This window comes from Eumetopias jubatus, unplaced genomic scaffold (genome assembly GCF_037043125.1).
Source record: "Eumetopias jubatus isolate StellerSeaLion01/CBP00866 unplaced genomic scaffold, mEumJub1_p1.0 scaffold_6, whole genome shotgun sequence".
Classification (NCBI taxonomy): Eukaryota; Metazoa; Chordata; class Mammalia; order Carnivora; family Otariidae; genus Eumetopias; species Eumetopias jubatus.
This window is the reverse complement of record NW_028274812.1, coordinates 77742482-77767772: the sequence shown is the minus strand read 5'-3', so window position 1 is coordinate 77767772 and position 25291 is coordinate 77742482. Positions and strand designations below refer to the sequence as shown.

General features: G+C 36.5%; 1 protein-coding gene and 1 pseudogene across 1 annotated transcript in view; one reads left to right on the top strand and one right to left on the bottom strand.

Moving 5' to 3' along the window:
* Positions 1–6714: 6714 nt before the first annotated feature.
* Positions 6715–25291, bottom strand: part of ELOVL4 (ELOVL fatty acid elongase 4) — a 32131-nt gene continuing 13554 nt past the window's right edge. Inside the window, exons 2-6 of the mRNA XM_028108127.2 lie at positions 14815–15002; positions 13538–13618; positions 12037–12208; positions 10355–10482; positions 6715–7937 (exon numbers count right to left, since the gene is read on the bottom strand). Coding sequence (XP_027963928.1) covers positions 7668–7937; positions 10355–10482; positions 12037–12208; positions 13538–13618; positions 14815–15002 — 839 coding nt within the window. The 3' untranslated portion in view covers positions 6715–7667. The remainder of the gene's footprint in view (positions 7938–10354; positions 10483–12036; positions 12209–13537; positions 13619–14814; positions 15003–25291) is intronic.
* Positions 20725–21039, top strand: LOC114213083 (enhancer of rudimentary homolog pseudogene; annotated as a pseudogene).

The following is a 25291-nucleotide window of genomic DNA, read 5'->3' as shown; positions in this document are numbered from 1 at the left end:
GCCATTTGGCCTCTAGTCATTTGCAGTACCATCATTCCTACTGAAGTCAGGGAGCCCATTTTAGAGAGAGCATCCTCCCTCCCTCATCATCCTGAAGGGGAGAAGAATATGTCACCCTAAAATATGCCACTTTGACATAAAGATTATTTTGAGCTGAAGGCATTTGAGAAAAAGCAGATGCAGGAAGAGTTCTTTGCCCTCCCTCTATCTGCCAGACAGCAGGCCATAAATTTGTGAAGCTGTCCCACTCTCCTGTATCAAGAAAAGGAGAGTAAGCTGTAACGCTGGAAACAGTGATGGCACTAAGGTGGGTCTGCATAAACAAAGCTTATGAAATAACCCATTAGTTCCCCCCACATTCTCTAGTCACTTCCCCACAATTTATCAGACACTCTTTCCTTGTCTAGTCACTTCTGCACGATGGATTGCTTTTTGTTACAATGGTATATATGTCCATAGGCTAACCACTTCTTTGAGATTTTCACTGCTTTTCCATGAAGCCCCCATGCACATAAAATTAAAAATATTAGTATCAACAAAAGTTATAAACTTTTCCTCCTATTAATTTGTCTTTTGTCAGTTTAAGTCACAAGTCTCAGTCACTAACCTAAGAAGGTGGGGGAAGAGTCTTCCTCCTATAGTCCCCAGCCTACAGAAAACAGCCACTACAGAATTTTTCAAGCACCTATTACCAATGTACATTTGCCTATGTATTTCTTATAGTGAGGGGGTGGTCAAGTGGGTTGCACATAATAAATCATCTGCAACATCCCTTACTCCCTAAGCTTTGCATTATTCCAATGAATTTCTAACATATATCTCATTTTAATGTAGGCCACCAAGGATTTCAAGTTTCAGTTAAACAACTGCCAAGTCATTAAAGCTACTTCTGTTGAGCTATAGCCTTAAATTTAGAATTTCTGATAAATGCACCTATATTAATAATTTCAGTCCAATTTAAAGTTATGTTTCTTTCTTCTTTGCTTAGCACTCTTTGAATCTGTTCCTACGCATTTCAGCAGGTGAAAGTTAACCAAATCCTATCATTCTAAGCCATCTCCTCCCAAGGTAGATTTTGTACTTGTCTCCCTGAGGCATGCTGTGTTCTAATTATCCTTACAGATCTGGTGGCACTGAAAGAGTAGAAGGCAGGCATAAAGAAGATCAGTATCCCTTTGGAAAGTAACTACCTTGGTTGAAGCCATTACAGGATCTCAAGCAATAAAGAACTGAGGTCATCTGACAAGGGAGGAGGGTCTGCTTTTCTTGGCCAGGGATATTTAATAGAATTTGGAGATTTAGGTTCTCAGATTCATCTCAATCTACCTAAATGTCCCCATTCCAGTTCTTCAGGTCCCCCCCGCCCACCCTTCCCAATCAGTGCCACAACTTTCACTTAGGAAACTATTGAGGCTGTGAACTTAAGTTATAATTCTGCAACTCACTTTGGATCATCACCCTTTGGATCTTGTTTTAAGATGTTTCAGATCTGTACCTAAAAGATACAACAGGGCGTTCTAGGGCAGCCAAGAATTTAAGACAAAAGCTAAGTTTTTTCTGTAAGCTCTGCAGGGCAATCAGAAGCAACTATCTCACACTAAAATCTCTATATTCCTCATTTCCATCATAATACTACAACACAGCAGTCACTTGTTTGGCCAAGGGCTTTGCTTGAAATAATGATTTTTTTCAAGATTTTATTTACTTCCAGAGAGAGAGAGAGAGAGAGAGAGAACACAAGCAGGGGGAATGCAGGCAGAGGGAGAAGCAGGCTCCCCACTGAACAAGGATCCTGATGTGGGACCAGATCCCAGGATGCTGGGATCATGACCTGAACTGAAGGCAGAAACTTAACCAACTGAGCCACCCAGGTGTCCCTGCAATAACGATTTCATTCTACAAGGCCACAGGTGAAAATTCAGCTATTTGCTACATGGAAAACAGTATCCCATTTCCCAGTGGTCATTAAGTTATCACCGCCTGTAAACTCAACTAGGTCAGTAACCAATTTCATATTATTACCTTTGGCAGTCTATTTCCTGATCAAATTTTGGCACTGACTACTTAATTAGATAAGGTTCACTGCATGAAATAGATACCACTCAGGTATTTCAAGCAGAGAGTGTTTTAATTCAAAGGATTAGATTATTGGTAACTTGGAGGAATGAGTCAGCAGGCCACCCCTAGTCTTTGACTTCAAATTAGTATGACCACATCTGCCATGATCACTGTCACCATTACCACCGCCTGCATTTACAAAAGTGGTGTCAAGATAGTGGATCACGCAATTCAGCTGCTGCCAACACTTATGTCTGTAAGGAGCCCATTTATATAATTGCATTACTACAGAAGGATGGCATCCACCTCCCTTATGCCTTCCAAAAATTTCACAAGTGCCTCATGTTGACAAAACCTAAATTTGTGAGGGAATCTGAGAAATGTAATTTTTAGTTCTTTAGACTCTGTAACACTGGTGGAGGGAAGAAGGGAGATATATTGAGGGGATAGAGATGGATTCATAGAACCAATAAACATCTAGCACACTAATCTAAAGATGGTACTGGCTTTCTGAAGTAGTTAATATTTAGGGTAGACTCTAGTATGTAGACTCCAAATCTCAACTCTAATTATAAATTAGAAATGTGTTCCCCAAATTCACCTCTCTATTCTTTTTGCCTCACAGGTTCCCATACTCCTTTTCTTTCTGGAAAAAAAGACCAGACCCCACTTTTACATGGGCCAACAGTAATAATTCAAGCGTAATGAAAACACTTAAATGTTGGCAAATGAACACAGCTTTTAAGAGCAGCTATTTGTTCTTTTGTGACCATGTAACATCTTTATTAAATTTTCACTATGAGGTCTCAACAAAAAAAACATTTAAAATCCAACTGTACGTGTATAGCTGATAAGCCCTAACTATATAATATGCTTATAAAAATATAAATGTTGTATTTGATTCCTAGATTTAACAAAATTAGAACACAAGCCACTTTTAAAGTGAGGTGTGAGTGTCACTAACATAATGCTACCTCCTGTGTGAGACACATAATCTACCACCCTCTCATTACCAAATAGCTAGGTAATCAGTATTCCTGAAAGACTGGTTCTTAGGATAGCTTCCTCACAGGGAGGAGAAACTCAGTTTAAATATGATGCATCAGGGATGACAAGGAAGGAATTTCTAATGGGTGCTTTCCTCTTTCCCAAAGGCAAATTCAAAGAAAAGTTTTACAACTGAGGAAAAGAGCAACCTAACTAGCTTCTCTCAAATTACAGAAAAAGGATCCAGGGATTCTTGGAGACTGACAGAGTATATGGAATATGCATGTGGACTGACAAATTCTCTTTACAACTCACAGTCTTATATTTAAATTGGGAAATACCCAATAATTTCCACACTCTTTTTAGAAATGGCTGTATTATTTAAACCTTCCAAGATTTTTTAGTGTTAGAATGGCTTTTAATTTGGACATATTCTTTGTGTAGATGTTCAATTACAATGTGACGTTCTGATAGCTGCATTAGATTATTATAATTAGGTAGATAGATATCAAGTGATGTGTTTCAGCATGTATTTATTCTCAAAGGAGATACTACTTTAAGGACACAAGCCCTGGGAGAGCCTCACCTATGAGAGTGAGAAAAGGAGAAAAAATTCTGTTCAATTTCTATTTAAGACTGGATGGATCTCCAAGGAATGAAAGTATGAAGGAAATCTGTTCACGTGTGGACATGTAAACATGCCTTCTTGTGGTAAAATGAAAAATATAAAGAGAAAAGGAGACCTAAGTTCTAGGTCTTTTTTTTCTTAACAGGTAGAAAAAAGTTTAGGGACACCTGGGTGGCTCAGTAAGTCAAGTGTCTGCCTTGGGCTCAGGTCATGATCCTAGGGTCCTGGAATCGAGTCCTGCATCGGGCTCCCTACCCAGCAGAGAGCCTGCTTCTCTCTCTGCCTGCCGCTCTCCCTGCTTGTGCACACGCACTGTCTCTCTGGCAAATCAATAAATAAAATCTTTAAAAAAAAAAGGAAAGAAAAAGGTTTAATTTCTCAAAGGATACAGCAAAACCTAGAGCTATAAGTCTAAAAGAACACCAAAGTGTATCTCAGATCATCCCTTACAAACTTAAAATTCCTATTAATCATCATCTGAAGACAGCTATTGACCACCTTCTTTGTAATTCACACGCTCTTTTAACGATATATTCTAGAATCTCAGTCTTCATCTGAGTGGCTCTATATGTCAATTATAATTCTTAACTTATACCTCTGAATCCCTTTCGGGAATGTAGTCATGTTACATCCTATTTTTAAAACTTGAAAAAAAATGTATGCCTTTCAATTCACAGCTGTGCCTTCCTTCCATAATTTAGGACGGAAATTAGGAAATTTGGGAGAGAATTAGGAAAACCAACTTCTAATACTTACATGATTTTTTTGTGTTTTGAAACAATGAATCTGTTTATATTTCTCTGCCTCTTCATAACTGTTTTTTGGGTTCAGATGGCATCTGCTTAAAATACCTAAGATTAAGCATGGATTCTAAAATATACTATTAAGGACTTGCTTTCCAAGGTGACTTGTCAAAATTGCTTGCATGCTGAGAGGGCAGGTGACCAGTATCAGGAAGCAGGTGTTATGTTCCTGTGTGTGTAGCTCAGCACCTCAGCCCTGCAACCCCATCTACCATCCAGCAGGATTCCAAGTCTACCTCACTCAGGTCTGTACTTAGCACTCACTCCACTTGAGCTCCTACACAATCTGTGGCCATCTTTTTCTCAATAAGGACAGTGTCAGGAATTCAGCTGGCTGAGCTTTAGGCTAAAACAAGACATGAGCTGAGAGAGTAGGACAGCTCAGCATGATGTCACATTCTCACAAAGGTCCCAATCATCAGTATGTATGTAATGCCTGTACTGTTGTATTATCAGATGGATAGGGCAGGAAAAATCACTTCCACCTCACTTCTCTTTCTTACTTAAAGGATAACTGACTTGCATATATGGAACAAATCTGTAAATTAAAACATTCCTAAAACTACAAAACACTAGATTCTATGTTCTAGAATGTGAACATAAAAATCCATATGAAAATATTTTTGAATACCTAGGAAGTGTGTGGAAAGAGAGAAAAAGAGAATGACTAAATTAATAATGCTAAAACTGAAACCAGTCATTAGTCAGTGTCCATCAGCAAAACAAAGTCAAGAGTAACACAGAAAAAAAAGAGATACAGTCATTGATGATTCTACTGGAAAATGCACTGTACATGCCTAAGGTATTTCTAGCCATTGCAAATATTTAATAAATTCCCTGTTTTCTGTGTAAGAAACATTTCTTTAGTTACTGACAAAGTTTTACCAAAAGATGCAGTCCTCCTCAACTGATTTTTAGGTATGAGGCATGCAACTCAGTGTGATGACTGAGAAATTATGAAAGCTACCAGAACAGGCTGCATATCACAGCTCAGAGTCATCTTAGATAAAGAACCTTAAAAACTGTAATAAGAGCTGAATGATCTAATGTAAGAACATAAGGGCTCCTCCACCTTATTTTTGGAACCAAAAAAACCCACAGCATTAAAAAATGTTAAAGCTTACATTTGAAATGACAAATGCAAGAGTAGTTTAGAAGAAAATTTTAAGTTTTATGTCTGGATCCAAAAGCTCTTCCAAAGGCGACTGATTTTTAAAGTAAAAATATGCCATCATAAAAAGAAATAAGCTTTTCTCCAGGAATATTTTAGTTTCACTTTTTCTCTACAGTAGAAATTGGCAGCAGAAAAGAATTTTGAATATTAACAACTGAATCAAATAAACATCTAGCAGATAATTTACATAATAAACTGATTAACAAAAAAAATCATTTTTCCCACAGCAGTTGTATATTTATTGTGCTGAAATCAGGTAGCAGGGAATGAATAGGTCTGGGGAATCAGTACAGCATGTTCACAAAGATTTACAAATCTCTAGTCATTACACACAGAGCAGCAAAGACAAAGGTGTCGAATCCTTTCAGGTCAAACCATTGTTAAGTGTTGCAAATAGTCTGTATTTTTCATGACTGCATGCCTTCAGGGGGAAAAAGTGTGTAATTTTAATGCACAATAAATATTTTATAGTTTACAAAATATTCTAAAATAGTTTGTCTGCACAAACAGCATACATCCTGCACATGCAGTTTTGACATGTTGAGATACTTAGAAATATTCATGCTTTTTTTTTTTTTTGGTCACATTTTTTCTTTCTGTAATGATCCCTGGTCAACATCCCTTAACACTTCAACCTATGCAATAAGACAATGTACAAGTTCTCTTTGCTAGTGTATTTCCAGTTGTTCATTTATATTACATGAAACACTTCATTTGTAAATAGTAAACTTCATTTTCTGGTTCTGACTACTCTTATTTTTATTCATTTTTTTGTCTTAACAATGAACACCATGTAACAATCACACACTAAATTTAATGATCTTTAGCACCAAGGAGTCAAGAATATTGCACCAAAATGGGTTTACACTTCATATCTAGTTAATAAATAAGATCTTGCAACTTTGTTGTAAGGAAACTATCACTCCAAAACTAAACATATTGAAAGAGAAGGATAGTTTCACAGAAAAATTGAATGTATGCTATTTGTAAAAAAAAAAAAAAAAAAAGCAAAAAAATACTAGCGGATTCGAAAGTTAGTATTAAAATTTACATTAGAGGACTCCTTGATTTTTTAATTAAAATTTATTTAATTTTAAATGTTCTTTCCAACAGAAGAGGTAGGTATATTTCCACATATGAAAAATCGGTAACAGCCACAAATCAAAACAAGGAAAGCCTGATAAAAATCAACATACTCTCTTCTAACAGCACATAAATGTAACTCTTTTATGATGTTACTAATAAAGATGAGTTGTTTCATGTTCCAATCAGACAATAATCTTAATTTTCATAATATATTTCTGATAGTAATAGGAGTATTGAAAGGCTGCCTTTTCATCACAAAAATTGTTTCCCACGGTGATTTGTGCCACAAGTCATGGTGACCTTTGGGTCGCTAGACAGAATTTTACTGTAATTCTTTCTTATTTTCACCAACACCATCATCATCAAGCCTCTAAGAATCTACAGAGATCATCAGATTTTTTTAATTTAATTACAACCAAAAGGGTATATTCAGACTAGAGGTGGAGAGATTCGACCATTCCAGTCAGCAAATGAATTCAAATGTGCAAATTTTAAAGTATCTACAGTTCCAGCTTTGGACCAGAAAATGTAAGGTAACTGATTGTAATCAGTAGGTAATACTAATTTAGCCAAAAAATTCATACTGTGTTTCTGTGATCATCAGACTGAAGAATGTATATAAGATACATGAAAAATCTCATGCTTTAGACAAATGGATGTGAACAGAGGGAGAGCCTCCAAAGTCATAATGATTGCTTTGGTCTGGACAACATCAAGGCTAATAAAAAAAAAATGTTTAAAATAAAACTTCATAAATAAAACATCCGGGCATTGTATTTAACACTTTACTCTATCTAAAGGTTACTAAGACATAGAGCACATTTGCCTTTTTCTCTCCACCTCCAAACCCTCATTTGCTTCTGTTTTCCCTGAAATTTTATATGAAATGGGAACTTCCTCACTGTCAACAACAGTTAAGGCCCAGTTCAATTTACTCTCCTTTTGCTTTTCCATTTTTCTGCTTTTTTCCATTTTCTAGTTGTTTCTCTGATTTGCTCACACCATTTGCTGAAATACCATTCACAGCTGTTTTTCCAGTTTTTGCTTTCTTAGGCTCTTTGTATGTCCGAACATAGAAGTTAAGAAAGAGAAATATGAAGCTGATCGCGTAGGCAATGAGGGCCCAGTGCATCCATTTTGGGAAGGGACAATCTGTGTAAAGAGACAGCGCTGTGTGTCCAATGGTCACATGGAACTGAACCTGAAAAACCAAACAACAATGTAGGAATTGTAAGTAACTTCTAACAACATCAGAATCTTCTGTCTAGCTAAGATAGGCCCAAATCTTGCCACACTGTCCAAAGTTCAATAGACTCCAGCTCCCTTTCATCCATCAGGTTGCAGCTCAGATGTCATCCCCTCCGCAAGGGCTTTCTGCCAGCTAGGACAAAGGAACTCCATCCAGCTGGCCTTCTCAATCCCATTAATGAGGGCTTTTGTTTGGTGTGGGTTTTTTTCTTTATAACAAAACTATCTGGACTTCTTAACTTCTTTATTGTCCATCTTCCCACTAGTGTATAACTTCAGAGGGTATGGCTCTGTGTTGCTCCATGAGGAGTCCTTGGCACAGGGTCTGGATTCAATGAGTATTTGCTGGATAATGTTGAATGATGTTATTAATGAGAGGGAATATCAATGGCCTAAGAGAATAAACTAACAGTACCATATACTCTTTTTGATATTTGTTTTCCTCCCACATTTTAGACTGACTTTTTTCCACAAAACTATCAGTGGAATGGTACATATACTTTTAAAAACAAACCTATTGAAAGTGTTCATTATTTATTTCTTACAAAATAGCACACAGGTAATACTGTATTTGAATTAACACTATCCTTGAGGCACCTGGAAGGCTCAGTCAGTTAAGCGTCCAACTCTTGGTTTCAGCTCAGGTCATGATCTCATGGGTCATGGGATCGAGCCCTGTGTAGGGCTCCTTGCTCAGCGGGGAGTCCCTCTCCTACCCTCCCACCCACCCCCTGGCCCCATGTGCTCGCTCTCTCTCCCTCTCTAAATGAATTAACACTATCCTTTACAAATTAAGATTTTTGGTAAAATTCAGTAGATATTTGAGAACAAGTGCAAAAAGACTCACTTTCAACTTTAAAAGTTTTTAAAAGAAGAAAAGCCAAATTAAGATGCTTTGTAATTCAGATAAGGCAGATCAGTTGAAATTCCAATATATCAATAAATGAGTGGTTCTCAATATAAGAATTATTATCCACAGTGTTAACAAGGGTTCTTTTTACAAGATTAACTTACATGATTAACTGTTGTGAGAACTTCTGGCTTAGAAATATTCAATTCTTCATGAAACTAACAACCTATTTGGAATGGGCAATTGTGTTTTCTCTTTTAAGCACAGCATTATCCATATTAATTATTATATTAAATATGATTAAATTCATTTATTCCTTGTAAGCCCCAAATTTAGATCAGACTAAAAAACTTTAAATTCTCCATGGTAAAATCCAGATTTTAAGAACTTTTGATTTGACAATGGTTCTTAGAACCTAAGTTGCCAAAAGGATTATGTATATATGTGTGATTAACTATGACATCACTCAAGGAGGCTCAAGTGAGGACTCCAACAAAGTAGATATAAAGAGTTCAGATGACTTTTGTCATCTCTTCATTTTCTTGTGCCCATTTTCTAATTACCAAGAGAAATGAATTACACCAACTATATAAACAGCTTACATAAAAACTGGAGGAAGTTTCCTGTAGCATTTTAGTTACAAATGAATCTTTCCCACCCAGCATTCCCCAAAAGTTGTGTTTCCTGTCCGGCCAGCCAGCTGTTTAGCAACTTAAAGCAGAGATGAATAGCATTTCCAAATGTGATCCCACTGATAAATTGTGCACATGCTATGATTACAGCAAATTATAATAAATTCCAAGGCTTGAAGAACAGCGACCAGGTTGGTGTGGATTTCCACTTTGATGACTGGGCTAGCACCTTGCTTGAATGTTTCACTGAGGTACCCAGATGCTACAAGAAGTCCCATGAGGGGTATGTGCTGAAAATTGTCTGCTCTAAAGGCTAGGATTTGAGAACACCTAGCTCTGCTCTCTAGGACTGTGTGTTGGAGAATTAAGAGGAGTTCTCTAGTCTTTGTTCTCTTCCTTGATCCCACCCTTTCCTTGGTTGTGTGCCTTCTTTTCAACTTTTATATCCTAAATGTATGGGATCTGTTAACAAGGACTGAAAAATAGAATAGAAAACAAAATTCAAACAAGAGCAGGATGAAGAGAGGTAATAATAACATTTTAAGTTAAAAAAATCACCTGACAGAGAACTTACATTATTTTTCTGGTCATATATGAGTCTATGTACTTTACGGTGTGCTTATTAGATCTTGACTCATCCATTTCACAGAATATTTTTAAAGAACATTTCTCTTAGACAAGAGTTGTGTTTAGTCTTTTAAGAACATTAAAAAAATTAGTGGCAGTGACAACTAGGTCTATGAACAAGAAGCTCAGAGCCAAGCAGCCTCAACTCCCACAGCTGGAGCACAGAGAAACTCAACTTTGTAATAGAAAATTGTTTAAAATTAGTAAATTCAAATATTTGCAGTGTTTTGCCAGAAGCAACTTTAGAAGCATTTAACTCACCAGCTGCAACATGGTCAAGTATCGTTTCCACCAAAGATACTTCTGAATCCACGGGCCAAACGCAGTTAACCCGTAGTATGAGTACATAATCACATGGATGAAGGAATTCAGCTGTGCTCCAAAAAATGCTTCAGAAAAACAGAATTATAAGATACAGAAAATTTTAGTAGGCAATAAGCCATCTGGACATAAAATAAATGAATCCACATTATTTTCTAACATTTATTCTTGAGTACAGATTAGGAATAAAAATTGTAAAGTAGTAATAATGGAAAAGACTTCTCTTCAGATCACATCAGGTATTTTTAAAGTTTAGACTCAGGCTTTTAGCCTATAAATAAAAATGAGTGTTCTTCAAATGCAAAGGGCTTTCACAGTGGCAAGCTTCCAAATGGAGTACCCCAGTGACTTAAGTATGCCATAATATAGAAACTACTGCCTGTATTATTCTCGGGGAAAAAAGTCATGGTACATATAATTGTTTAAATAGATTTTTAATGGGGCACCTGGCTGGTTCAGTTGAAAGAGCATGGGACTCTTGATCTTGGTGGGAGTCGTAAGTTCAAGCCCCACGTGGGGTATAGAGATTACTTAAAAAAATAATAATAAGGGGCGCCTGGGTGGATCAGTCGGTTAAGCGTCTGCCTTTGGCTCAGGTCATGATCCTGGGGTCCTGGGATTGAGCCCTGCATTGGGCTCCCTGCTCAGCGGGGAGTCTGCTTCTCCCTCTGATCCTCCCCCCTTTCACACTCTGTCTCTCTCTCTCTCCCAAATAAATAAAATCTTTAAAAAATAATAAAATAAAAAGGACCTTTTAAAAAATAGATTTTTAAAGCCTCATTATTGCCTTCAGATGGCATACCAACATATCAACATAAACATATCAATATACACATATCAACAACAAAATAGTACTTATTTCTTAGGGTTCTAAACAGTTTTAACGAAAGTAGAAGGTAAACTGTACTACTATAATGACCTGTAACCTGGGTCCCCAACAGAGAAATAGTCTGTTTCCAACTCAGTGAGGTAAATCATCTTCAATTTACAGGCATCTGAAAAGCTGAAGAAATATCTTGAACAAACTGAATTCAGATCCTCTTTAACAAGGCTATTTACAATTTCCTTTGAGTAAGAACCAACAGGTTCATTTAAGGCCCATTTTAGAGCAAGAGTGGGCTCTGGGCTTCGACTGGTGATGGAGGCTTCAAACTGAGAAGTTAAAGCTTAGTATCCTTTGTCTCTCTCTCTCTTTTTTTTTTATTTAAGTAGGCTCCACACCCAGTGTGGAACCCAATGCAGGGCTTGAACTCACGACCCTGAGATCAAGACCTGAGCTGAAATCAAGAGTCAGACGCTTAAGGCGCCCCTAGCTCAGTATCCTTTGAGTCAGAACCACTATAACTGCTCCCCATCAAAAATTATTTGCTACGTTTAAGATTAGTTTATGCTTATCTCTCAGGTAAATCTTTAGGTACTTAAGTAGCCACAGATAAAAAGCCAAAACTTTGCTTTCTTCAAATTTCTTTTTTTCTTCGTATTTCTTTAAAATGAAATTAACACAGAAATAATTAACTAGGCAAGCAAGTTAAAGACCAAGTCAAATTTCCAGCTTCTCATTACTTTTCTACCCAACACATATACATAATTTAATATATGCAGATATGTCCCAAAATACTCACCTTGTCCCCCTGCGACCCATTTAATTCCAATCCACCACAATGTAAACATTGTACAGTGATGATATACATGAAGGAAAGAGACTTGGTTGTTTTTCTTCCTCAGGATAAAAAACACCGTGTCCAAATACTCAACCCCTTTAGATACAAAGTACCACCACAAAGCAGCAGCTATCTATAAAAAGAAAGGAAAAGCATGTTATAAATACCACAGTGACACTATCATATGGTTTTCTATTTATTGTTAAGTTAGTCCTAAACAATCTTTATTGCACAAAATGTACAAGGCACGGAATCATTTTTGCCTAAGTAGGTGTGAAACCTAGGCATCTATCCATGGGGAAAAAAATGGGAAAGAAAGAGTCCAAGTCTATATTTACCCAGTGGCAACGATTTAGAGAAAATTTTTAGTGTTTTACATAGCTAGATGTCATGAAGTACCAAACTGCTGAACACAGAGCTATAAATACCTTCACACTGCTATGTTTTTCAATGTGGCAGAAAAATCTGAGATACTTACTTTGTAAAGGTATTTCAGTTGTTCATGCTTAGCCTATACTATACCTCAGATATTCTTGCAAGTATGTTTGTGTAGCAACTGGTCTCTGTTAGCTTTGGTCTCTCACTTTAACATGTGCAACAAAATAAATACCTAACCACAGTACTTTGTATTAGGCAGTAAAATCTTTAAAGTGGTAAACTAAAACACACACAAACAAAAATAACAAATATTTCCTAGGTCATAAATATAATCCTACTTACATGAATAAGTCCTTTCTTTTCCTAGGCTCTAATTAAGACACCAGATGGTACAGAAAGATTAGGTTACATGCTGAGATTAAGGATCCAAGGATCCAGTGAGAGGTGACCTCTGTAAATGTTTTAAAATATTTTACAAGAACCCTACTGTAAGAGTAAACTAAACTCAACATTTTTTATGTTACCACTTTCTATGATGTGTGTCCTATGTACAAACAACAAAGAAGACAGTATATAACTGAAATCTGTTTATAAATCTTTGTATGTCAAGGGTGACTAGAAAGTAAAATATAACATTATATTACCAATGGTTTATTTTTCTGCAAATATAATAAAAACTGAGTTTATAACCTATACAATTGTGCTATGCTTAACTTACTAAACATTACATAGTTTATACAACATTTGTTTTTCCTCAGACTCTTAACAAATGAATTAGACTCTATGAGTTTCTATTCTTGACCCAAAACACAAAAATCCAAAATATCATCTTTACATTAAACATGGAAATTTTTTGTTCTTAAGTACTGTATTCTAGTAAGCCAACACATATTCACTCTCACACAAATAGGACACTATAGCTATGAAAACATTTTTAATTATGTACTTTTAAAGAAAAGCATAGCTTTACTGACTCAACACAATCCTATATACTTTTACCACTCAATGAAAGTATGTTTTTCAGAGTGGGGATTATAAAGTTAAACCCACTTCTACTGATGAATGGTATTTTAAATGTACTTACCCTAACTTCATTAACATTATCAGAATAATCCACACTCTGGCAAATATAGCTGTATCCTGCATTATATGATCCCATGAATAACTGGAAAAAAAGGGGAATAATATTTAAAATAAAGTTTTAGCAGATATGGAATTTAAAAACACTAAATACAACATGCAACCTTTCAAATTATTTTAAAGAACAATTTTATCTAAAAAAAATTGAAATTCATTAAACATTTAATGTGTTGGGAGTTTCTAAAATTTGCTGTGTGTCAATTTATTCTAAAATTGGAAGCTAAATTAAAAATCACATGTAACTCTTAGCTGAGACTTCAACTCTTATCTACTTTATTATATCAAGAGAAATTTTGATTAACCATGACTCAGATCCAACAGGTGCATTGATTTCTATTCTTGATCCAATGTGGTTTATATCTAACAAATGAGGTCAAAGTATCCAAATAAATTATTTTTATGAAGCTGAGATTCTATAGACTAAGTTGTCAATTACAGATTTCTTTAAAGGAGAGTAGTGTTTATTTTCCTAGCATCACCAGTCCAGTTCTCTGGGTTCATACAGAATTTTAATGAGGAATCTCTTGGGAAACAAATTCCTTCCACTTGGGAAAAAAATTCCTTCCACTCTTACAACTTAAAAAATGCCTATGTCAATCTAACCTTTAGGATTTCTTTTCAGAATGTCATGGAGAACTTGCTGGAGTCCAGAAAAGTACAAGATGATTAGCAGCAACAGTGTATAACAGTTAACTCATTTTTGTTCCAACCCCAAATACAATGATATTATGTAATAGGATTTAACTCGAAATCAGTATTTTACATCTGCATATTTTGATCAAAATATGACCAAACCTGAAACTGCTGAGTAAGAATTATAACTAAAGAGCTACAACTATTTACTGACTACTTAATATGTGCCAAACACTCTGAAAAAATTATTTCACTTATCTCTGATCTAGAAGGCAGGTATTTATCCCCAGTTTACAGATGGGGAAAGTAAGTCTCAGAAAAGTTAAATAACTTCTACTGTCAGTTAATAATGGTTATTTTGGAATCTAGTGTGTCTGCTTCAACATTCCATTTTAAATAACTCTCCTATACTTTCCATATGTTTCATGTTTTTGTTATCCAAACATAAGAATGTCAATAAAGTAAAATTTACTTTTAGAGTAGACAACAGTTATCTTGGGATTCAATATACAATGATGGTTTTACATATTCTAAGTTCTTAATTTTCAATAACCCTGGGGAATAATAAGGTGACTTTAGTAAACCTACCTCTCTGAAGATAAAAAGGTTAAGCAAAACCATTCCAAAATTATAGATAATGAGCACTAAACGCATCTGGAAAGGTTCTCGGTCCTTCATCCACTTTGGACCCAGCCACACGAACAGGAGATAAAGAGTACTTATACAAAGTGTAGGCCATGGAGACTGCATCAGAGGCCAATTCTCCACACGTTTATCTAGAGAGAACAAAATAACATTAAATTCATTAAGCAATAAATTTGTTTGGAATGATCGTGTTAGGAATTATAATATTTCAACTTAGCTTTTTTGCTAATTTGACCAAATGCAGATCAGTTTTCTTTGAGTCATGACAAAAATACATGGCATTAAAACTAAACATATGAGACCAATTCTTGTGAGTAGCTTTTTGAAAATAATGTTTTATCACATATAGCACACATTAAGTTTTATAGAGACCTAGAGAACAAAGACCAGAAATAAACCTTGCTATAAAATAGGACAAGCTGGGCATGAAAAGTTGATGAAAGACTACATAGACAGAACATAAGTATTTTAAGGAGAAACTTGTCTTTCATATTAAACACGTGAAATGTATCAGTGCAAGTTTGGAAGCTGTGCCCTCCTTGCCTAAAGCAGGAGAAGAATAGTAAACTGAAGAGGTAGAGCAATGGAAGCCATTCCCTGGAATATTTTTGGATACTGAGGACAACAGTACGGTTATATTTGGGGTAAAAATTAGGGGAATTACAGTTCTATGATTTCTTTAAATGAAAATCATCACACTCAAGACATTTTTCTTTTTCTTTGATAGCAAGATCCTATTTAGCCATGAATATAACCAACTTATATGCTTTTCTCTAAAGCTATAAGCGTTTACCTCATATGTGTGTAAATATTTCATTTAAAATGAGTCAACTGTCCTTAATATTCAAATATGCAACCTTGAATCAATTTTGTAATAAGGGTTCTGCCACAAGTAACATTTCTAAGAGAAGAATGATAATGAAATATATAGGGTTAAAAAAACTGTTTTCTAATACATTATAAAAAGATACTGAAATTTATATTTCTAAAACCTAAACAGCATTTTATAGGTTATTAATCTAATGTCTAGTTTATGCTTGGTAATGCAAAAACATTTCTATGTTCTATGCTGAGGAAAAGAACATATTTTTAAAACAGCAACAACAAAAAATCCTACCTTTCAGTCAGTTCCTAAGATCTAGCCTAAATGAATTTAACTTAATTTCTCATTACAATGTCCCACCATTTAAACTGTCAGCTTTACTAAAACTATACATGCAGAATAGCTCTGGATTAGCTAATTCGGTTTCAAAATATCTTACTTAAAATTAGTCTGTTTCTATACACTACTGATAGAAATTAAGATAAAAGGAAGGAAACAGAAATGGAACAATGTTTAATCATACAGTCTCCAAAGTCAGGAAGTGACATTAACTACGTTTCTATAAAATAAGAGTTGTTAGAAAGATGCGCTAGTGACTTGGAAGAAAAACACATATGAAAACAAGAAAAAACAAAAACTGATTTTATTTCAGAGTTTACAGGAAAGGCTTACTATCTATCTATTCATGGAAATTATGGTTCTGTCACTCAAATCAAAATATATTCCAGAGTTAAAAATAAACTAAAATACTTACACGACAAGAGAAAATAATCCTCTTATGAGAGGGTGTGGCTTAAAAGATGAGTGGCTGACTTTTGTTGAAGGCATTGTACTACTATGGTCTTATCACTGATTGTTTGCTTTTCTTTATTATTGTCATATTATCCTGCTATGTATCTCTCTATGACAAAGTCCACCTTAAAACATGGGGTATTTATCTACTTAGATATTTATTTTCTATAGGAAAAAAACTTAAGACAAACTTCTAAATCCTGAAGCCCTGCTCTACTTACTTCAGGAACTAGAGTAGCTGTGGCTTCCTATTCCTATCCAGAAACTAGAGGGTAGACAGTTTTTTCCATACGTTTGATACAAAGAGCAAAAGGATTGTTATAAAATAATCCTATGTAACAAAGAAAGGAATATAAATTCATCAGTAAGGAGATTCTAATTTCTAATATCACAGATTATATCACAATCTTTTTTAAAAAAAGATTTATTTAGAAAGGAGAGAGCACGTGCAAGTGGGGGGAGGGGCAGAGGGAGAGGCAGAGAGAGAATCCTCAAGCAGACTCCCCACTGAGCACAGAGCCCAACGTGGGGCTCGATCCATCGCAACCTGAGCCAAAATCAAGAGTCGGCTCAACCAACTGAGCCGCCCAGGAGCCCCAATTCTATCACTCTTAATCACACACAGAATTCCTGCTGACTTCAAAGTAAGTTCTGAGCAACAAGTTGAAAAAAATGAGAGAAACAGGTAAAAAATTTTCCCAAAATCAAGAATAAATAAAAATGCTCATTCTTTTTGATGTATAGTGTGATTAGCCTATGCCATTCTCTCCTTCAGCAGAGAAGTTTAAAGACAGAACTACAAAAGACAGTGAGAGAAAGAGACATGAGTAAGAAGCTGAAGATCTGACAATATGAAACTAACAGAGGCCAACAGAAGAGTAAAAAGGTAGAGGGCAGTAGATAAGAAATAACAGATATTAGAAAAGACATTCTAGACTCTATCAGTAAACAGATGGGCTGAGTTTTAATATCAGCTCTGCTACTGTGCAGAGGACTTAAAGGGCACAATCTGTCTTCATCCCTTCATCTATAAAACCTGCTGGAAAGAAGGGGAATGGGTTAGTGCTTCTCCAACTTGAATGAGAAAAAGAATTACAGGGGAGAGGGGCATAGTTAAAAGGTAGGTTCTGACTCAGTAGGTCTGGGGTGCAGCTCATTTTTAGGAAGATTCTGCATTTTCTAGGAAGCTCCAACTGATGCTATGTCAGTATTCATGGACCACCCTCTCAGTAGCAAGGAACTAGATAATCCTTTAGGTTTTTTTTTTTAACTTCTGAAAATTGTTACTTTTAAAAATGATAATTAGAGGAAGAATGGAATTGAAGGTGAGGAAAACTGGATCCAAAAAATGGGCAATTTTCATTGGTCGGGGACCCACTGTGCACGCAAGTTCCTGCACATTTTTAAACCACTACAGCACTCATCACACTGTCCTGTGACTTTCCTTGAAAATGTAATCTCCCTGAAGGCAGGGTCTGGGTCTCTCATTCCTGTACTGCAAGGCTTATCAGGGTGCTTAAACAACATTTATTTGATGAATAATTGATGAGTGGGTAATTTTTTTCATATTAGTCCTTTATTCTCTAACCCTTCAAATAAAATCCAACAGTACATTTATTGATATTCCAGGTTTCTTTGTAAAACAACCTTTTCCTACAGCTCTTCCCAGATCCTCCTTTATGCTGGCATACAACTTGAACCTGATGTCAACAACACTTCAATCCAGTATTTAGGCGGTACATATGTGCTCTCTCTGTAAGGCACGCAGTGTCTTTACTTCATTGCTTTCTCCAGGGAAAAAAGGCAATGCCCCCATTTCTTTATCCAACAGTGTAAGTCATGCATTCAATAAGTATCTACTTAACAAAACCCTGTCTATAGCCTATAAAAGGACACAGTTCACACCATCTCTTTCTCAAATTAGCCCTTCAGCTCACCAGGGTCAGAACGCTCTTAAAAATGCCGCCTCCAATGAGCATTATGGAAATTGTAGTAACTGTCAGCTACCTGAAGCGCAGCATCACAATCCCATCCTACGATGATATTCACATGATATTTCTCCAGGTCTTTGCAGTTATTTGTGTCTTTCTAAATTTGCATAAATTTTTCTTTAGTACTTCTGACAAGATTCAAATACCCATGCTTTTTACTTGTTCCCTTTTCCACTTAAAAGGGAATGAGAGTCACGATAGTGTCATACAATGATATGAAAATTTACCGTTAATAACAGGTCCCCCGCAAGTCTTGACCCAAAAAAAAAGAAAAGAAAAAAGAAAAAAGATGTGGAATTGTGGAATTAGAACAGTAAAGGAAAATTATGAATACTGAACTGAAGCTTTATGTATTTTATATAACCTTAAAATAATGAATTATCCAGCCTTTCATGAACTCAAATGTTTCAATAACATATTTTTATATATTGCCTTTCTTCAAGAAAGATGTATTTGCTTAGATTCCCCTCCCCCGTTTTATTGAGACATAATTGGCAAACTTCACTGTGTAAGTGTAAGGCATACAGCATGATGGTCTGATTTACACATGATGTGAATGAGTTCCACAATAGGTTCAGCTAACATCTATCTTATTCATATAGATACAAGAGAAAGAAAAGAAAGAAGAAAAGAATAAAGGGAAAAAAATGTTTTCCTTGTAATGAGAACTCTTAGGATTTACTCTTAACAACATTCCTGTGTATCATACAGCAGTGTTCTAGTCATCATGTTGTTCAGTATATCCCTAGTGCTCAATTAGTTTACAACTGGACGACTGTACCTTTCGACCACCTTTCTCCAACACTCCCCAACCCCCTCCACCTCTAGTAAGGACAAATCTGATCTCTCTTTCTATGGGCTTTATTTGTTTCAAATAACAAATTTCAGGGGTAAATTAAATCTTCTTAATTTACTTAAATTTGAGTTAAACTGAATCCAAATATAGATTATGCACATTAAAGTAAAAAGAAGACATATTTCCAGTATACTGTCAGTATCTGAATTCTACAGTTATTTTTTAAAAGATTATTTATTTTTGAGAGAGAGAGAGACAGAGAGAGAGCACAAGCAGTGGGGAGGGACAGAGGGAGAAGCAGACTCCCCACTGGGCAGGGAGCATGATGCGGGACTGGGATCATGACCCGAGCCGAAGGCGGATGCTTAACCAACTGAGCCACCCAGGCGCCCTCTACAGTTATGAACAGGATTCCATATCATGAATTTATTAGGGGAAAAAAAGGAGAGAGAAAATATTCAATTGAAACCTTATTCTTCCTGCCACCACTGAAGTCAAACTCTGTCGTCAAGGAATACCAAGATTCAAATGGATTTTATATAACATTCTTAGGAATTCTCTATTTGCAAAGCTTTGGGGTGGGGGAAGGAACAATATGGCACAAATATAAATTAACTCTAGTTGATTTATTTGTCAAATTGTCCTATATTTTATAACTATTATTGTTTATTAACATATTTATGCCTTCACGTGTTAGTGGTTTTGCCCCTATTTTGAGCTTATTAACAATTTTAAGCCATTACTTGGAAACCCTTACCTAAACTAGGGCTGTAGATTTTTAGGTTTAGATTCAGATATGATCTCGTTATCTTAACAATGAGACTCAGAGAAGTCAAGAGCCTCAGGTATCCCAGCAGCTATTCCAGTACCACTCAGTCTTCACATCCACTAAGTTTAAGGGAGACAATTTCCATCAATTTCTTCCTCAATTATTGGTATAAGTGATATTTTAAGATAGAACTGTGACTATCAATCATGTTTCTTCAAGGAAAAGAAAATAAAAGAGAGCTACAAAATTTCCCTTAGGAGAAAGAAGGACAAGAGATACACCAAGTCTCACACTTTCTTAGGTGCTGCATCTGACAGAGCTGGTCTAGGATCGTGAATGCTCTGGAGGCCATGCCACAAAGAAAGGTGGGGAAAAACTAAGGATGTCTAGCCTGGAGAAAAGAAAGAGGCCTCATCAATTGCTAAAAGACCTAAAGAGAGCTCAGATTTATTCTCTATTTCTAGAGTGTAGAATTAGAACCAATGAGAAGTTTTAGGAAGCTGAATTACACCTAAATTCAGAAAATTTCTAAGCAGTGGGTCTTTCTGTAAGTAGAAAGAGCTGTCTTCTTTGGCAATGAATTCCTTATCCTCCTTTTAAATTAAATTTAAGCAAACCTAAAACTAAGTATTATAGAAAATAAGTTCAGGAGCAAGAGGCTGCAGCGAGAGAGTTTGGCACGATGTCTCACACCATTTTGCTGGTACAGCCTACAAAGAGGCCAGAAGGTAGAACTTATGCTGACTATGAATCTGTGAATGAATGCATGGAAGGTGTTTGTAAAATGTATGAAGAACATCTGAAGAGAATGAATCCCAACAGCCCCTCTATCACATATGATATCAGTCAGTTGTTTGATTTTATTGACGATCTGGCAGACCTCAGCTGCCTTGTTTACCGAGCTGATACCCAGACATACCAGCCCTATAACAAAGACTGGATTAAAGAGAAGATCTATGTGCTCCTTCATCGGCAGGCCCAACAGGCCGGGAAATAGCTGAGTTAGAAGCAGTGGGGATGGGGGTGGGCTTGGAACACAAGCATGTACAACGTGCTATAGTGGCGGTTCTGTATTATAGTAATCCTGTCTCCATCTTGGTGTACTCTAGCCAGGATGGAAGGTATTAGATAAAATGTGAGGATCTTGCTCAATCTGAAACCCCCATTGCCCCCTTCCCCTCCCTTTTTATTTACTTAAACATTTTTATGATAATTTAGATGGAAGTTGTTTGTCAGTTAATCTTGGTTCCAGTCCTTCAATCTGTTCATATCTGCTTTATAACATTCACTGTACTAACCCTTCTTCAGGTTGGGGTGGGGGGGTAGTGACAGTTTAGTTACGCTCAAGGTAAAGTCAGTGAAAAATGAATAAATGTTCTTTAGTTATAAAAAAAGACTATATTTTGGGCGCCTGGGTGGCTCAGTTGGTTAAGCGACTGCCTTCGGCTCAGGTCATGATCCTGGAGTCCCGGGATCGAGTCCCGCATCGGGCTCCCTGCTCAGCAGGGAGTCTGCTTCTCCCTCTGACCCTCTTCCCTCTCGTGCTCTCTATCTCTCATTCTCTCTCAAATAAATAAATAAAATCTTTAAAAAAAAATAAAAAAATTAAAAAAGACTATATTTTAATAATAAGAATTACTAAGACACATTACCTTAACCCTTCTGGACTCTTAAGGCGTAACTTTTTCTCAGGAAATCGTTTCCATTCAGAACATTTTGATTATTTCATAAAGCTCATGCCAAGTAGGACTGATTTATTTACAAACATTAGTTAGTTCACTAATCACACAATTTTATCCATATGATAAAGATCATGTAATAGTTACACAACTGTATGTGTTTGTCATATAATGGTTACACAACTGTATGTAATGGTCATGTAATAGTTACATGGTTACAACATACAGTTGTGTTTGTCAAAACTCACAACTGTTAACTAATAAGAGTTACTTTTTTTTAAGCAATGTACTTTATTTATTTATTTATTTTAAAGCTTTTATTTATTTATTTGAGAGAGAGAGAATGAGAGAGAGAGAACACAAGAGGGAAGAGGGTCAGAGGGAGAAGCAGACTCCCCGCTGAGCAGGGAGCCCGATGTGGGACTCGATCCCAGGGCTCCAGGATTATGACCTGAGCCGAAGGCAGTCGCTTAACCAACTGAGCCACCCAGGCACCCTAAAAAGAGTTACTTTTATTATGTGTAAATTATACCTTTATACAAGTGGGAGGAAAAATGGTATATCTGAAGTAGGGCTTCCTTCAAATACCCTCCACCAACAGGTTTTTATTTTTAACCTGATTTTGTATCTTAAAATCACACAGCATGATAGATAGATAGATAGATAGATAGATAGATAGATAGATAGATAGAACAGAATTTCAGGTCAGACTCTCCACCCCTTCTGAGCTAAGTGATTCGGGGGAGGTTATTTGGTTCTTGACTTCTCAAAACTCATTTACTAGAAAAGGAGACAGACATAAAAAATCTATTGCTTTGCAGGATGGTAAGTGTAAGTCTTAAGGATAAGGGGCCAGTCTTAAGAACAGTGGTAGGGCAGGTGAGAGGGGACAAGATGGACTTCAAGAACAGACATTTGAATTGTTTCTTGAAGAAAAGGAAGAGGAATTTTCCAAACAGACAGAGAGGAGGAAGGCCTTCTTGCAGAGAGAACCATATGTATAAATAGCCCCAAAGCAAGAAGTAACATATTTATTCTGGAAACTAAGCAGGCTTGAGGTAGCGGATACTTACAGAGAATGATGACTGGAGCCTTATGGGTCAGAGCAGACCTGGGAGAGTCTTACAAACTATGCCAAAGAGGCTAGAATCTGTCTGGTAGATAATGGGGAGATGCTTAATTGGTTAAAAATAGGGGATCACATTTAGCTTTTAAAAGATAATGGCAGAAACGATGGGAGATGGACTGAAGGGGAAGAGGAGACCTCAAGAGGGAGAGAAACCAGTTGGATCAGTGGTTCTCAAACATCTCTCTGTTGCTGGGCCACCCACATAAGAACAATCTGCTTGTTAAAAGTGTAGATTCTTAGGCCCCACCCCAGATCTACTGAATCAAAATCTCTGTGGATAGGGCCCAGGACTGTGATCTCAAAGTTCCTCTGGTGATTCTAGTGGGCAGCCAGCTTGGACATCACTATAATGCAGAAGTTATGGAAACCTGAATTTAAAGGGCTGCACTGGTGACGGTCAAGATAGGCAGATATGAAAGTAAAATCTACAGACTTGGTGACTGATATGGATGTAAGAGTTAAGAGTGAAAGAAAAGTTCAGGATTACTCCTAGATTCTGGCATGACTGGTGGCAGAGATGGTAAAGTCAGGATCCAGGACAGAACCTAAAGGAAGAGGAACAGATCTGGAAGGAGATGACTGGGTGAAATTTTAAACATCCTGTGCCTGAAGTAGCTGTGGACACCTGCTGGGTGGAGGTATCCAGTAGGCTCTACCAGCACTGCAGACACATGGAGGAGTTAATGGTAACGAAAATCACATCAGAGTTTGAGGTCACAAGGGAAAGAGCACGTGAAAAATGAACAAGGATTGAACCCTGGGGAACACTTAAGGGAAGAGTGGGAGAAATGGCAGTGAAGCAAGCAGAGAAAAAGAGAAAATAACATTACCGGGAGCAAGAGAGTACAATGTCTTCAAAATGATGGGGTAGGTAATTGATGATTATAAATGGAGAATCACCTGTTCTTTTCTTTTCAATGAGGAAATAACTACTTCACGGGGTTGATGTGTGATGATTAAATGTAAAAGCTGTAGCACACAAGAATGCCACAAAGTTGTTCCTTTGCTGTACCCTATTGCATCCACGCCACATTTTCACACAGGTGTGTCTTATGTCAGGAATGATCTGAGCCCCTCCCATTAAAAGTCAAGTCCTTTGATGTATTCTAGGCCTTTTCTTCCTGACCTAGAGAAGACATCGAAGTTCCAAATATTGATTCTTCATTCAGTCTACCAACATTAGAATCCTAGCTTTCTCATTTACTAGGTAAATACACTGAGTGAATTACATAAGTCTCTGGCTTTATGGATGATAACAGGGTTGCTGGGAGGAATAAGATATTGCTAAATGTATGGTGCCTGATACAGAATAAGAGCTCAATAAATGTTGGCACTGTCATTATCACTGACAATAATCAAACCATTAAATCCTCTTTTCCAAGAGAAGAGTTTAACCAAATTAAAGGGAAAATACCATCCACAATTATAAGAGTTTAAACTGAGAAAACAGAACATTTTATAACATATACTGAGAAAAGAGCACATTCTATAATGTATTGCTCATACATAACAAGCCTAAATCTGAATTTTGAATTACTTAGGTGTTTTTAAAAAAAAAAACAAAACATTCTTTTTTAAGAAAATGTAAACCAGATTTTAATAAATAATACTTGTAATCCCATAGTTTTGAAGTAATCCAAGTCCTTTAGAAACCTCTACTTATATAAAAACAAATGTAATTAATTCTTACAGCAAATTATCCCTATGTATATTAAAAGAACTTCCTTAAAAATCTTTAATAGGTTGGCGCACCTCAGTGGCTTGGTTGGTTGAGCATCCGACTCTTGATTTCGGCTCAGGTCATGATCTTGGAGTCCTGGGATTGAGCTCCGCGTCGGGCTCCGTGCTCAATGGAGAGTCTGCTTGAGGTTTCTCTCTCCCTCTTCCTCTGTCCCTTCCCCCCCACCACTCACGCTTTCTTTCTGTCTCAAATTAAAAAAAAAAAAAGAATCTCTAACAGACCTCTTTTTTGTTTGGGAAAGGCTGATTTTTCCTAAAGCTTTTTAAAATTCAGGGTGAACTTTATCCCCTAAGTAGTCTAAACTAGTTATCATCTCCCAAAAGAAAAATCAGTAAATTTTTTAATTTTTAGGACATCCAAATTCCTACAATCAACAAGAGTAAGCACAAGACTAGGAAATAATCCTAGTCAGGTAATGACTTAAGAAGACACATGGAACAGAGGGAGTGTGGTAGAGGGGCAAGAGACAGGAACTGAATTAAGAACAACCAGATTCCAGGTCTATCCATCATGTGCTAGCCCCACAGCTTGGACCTGAAACTCTTGGAGCCACAATTCCTCCTATGTAAAATGTGGGTAATAAGATTACCCAAACCACAGAGTTGCTTTGAGGTTTAAATTGATAGCCCTCTATAAGAAGCCCCTCCAACATTAACTCTTTTTTGCACTTAAACGTATTGAATATGTATTTCTTTTGAAA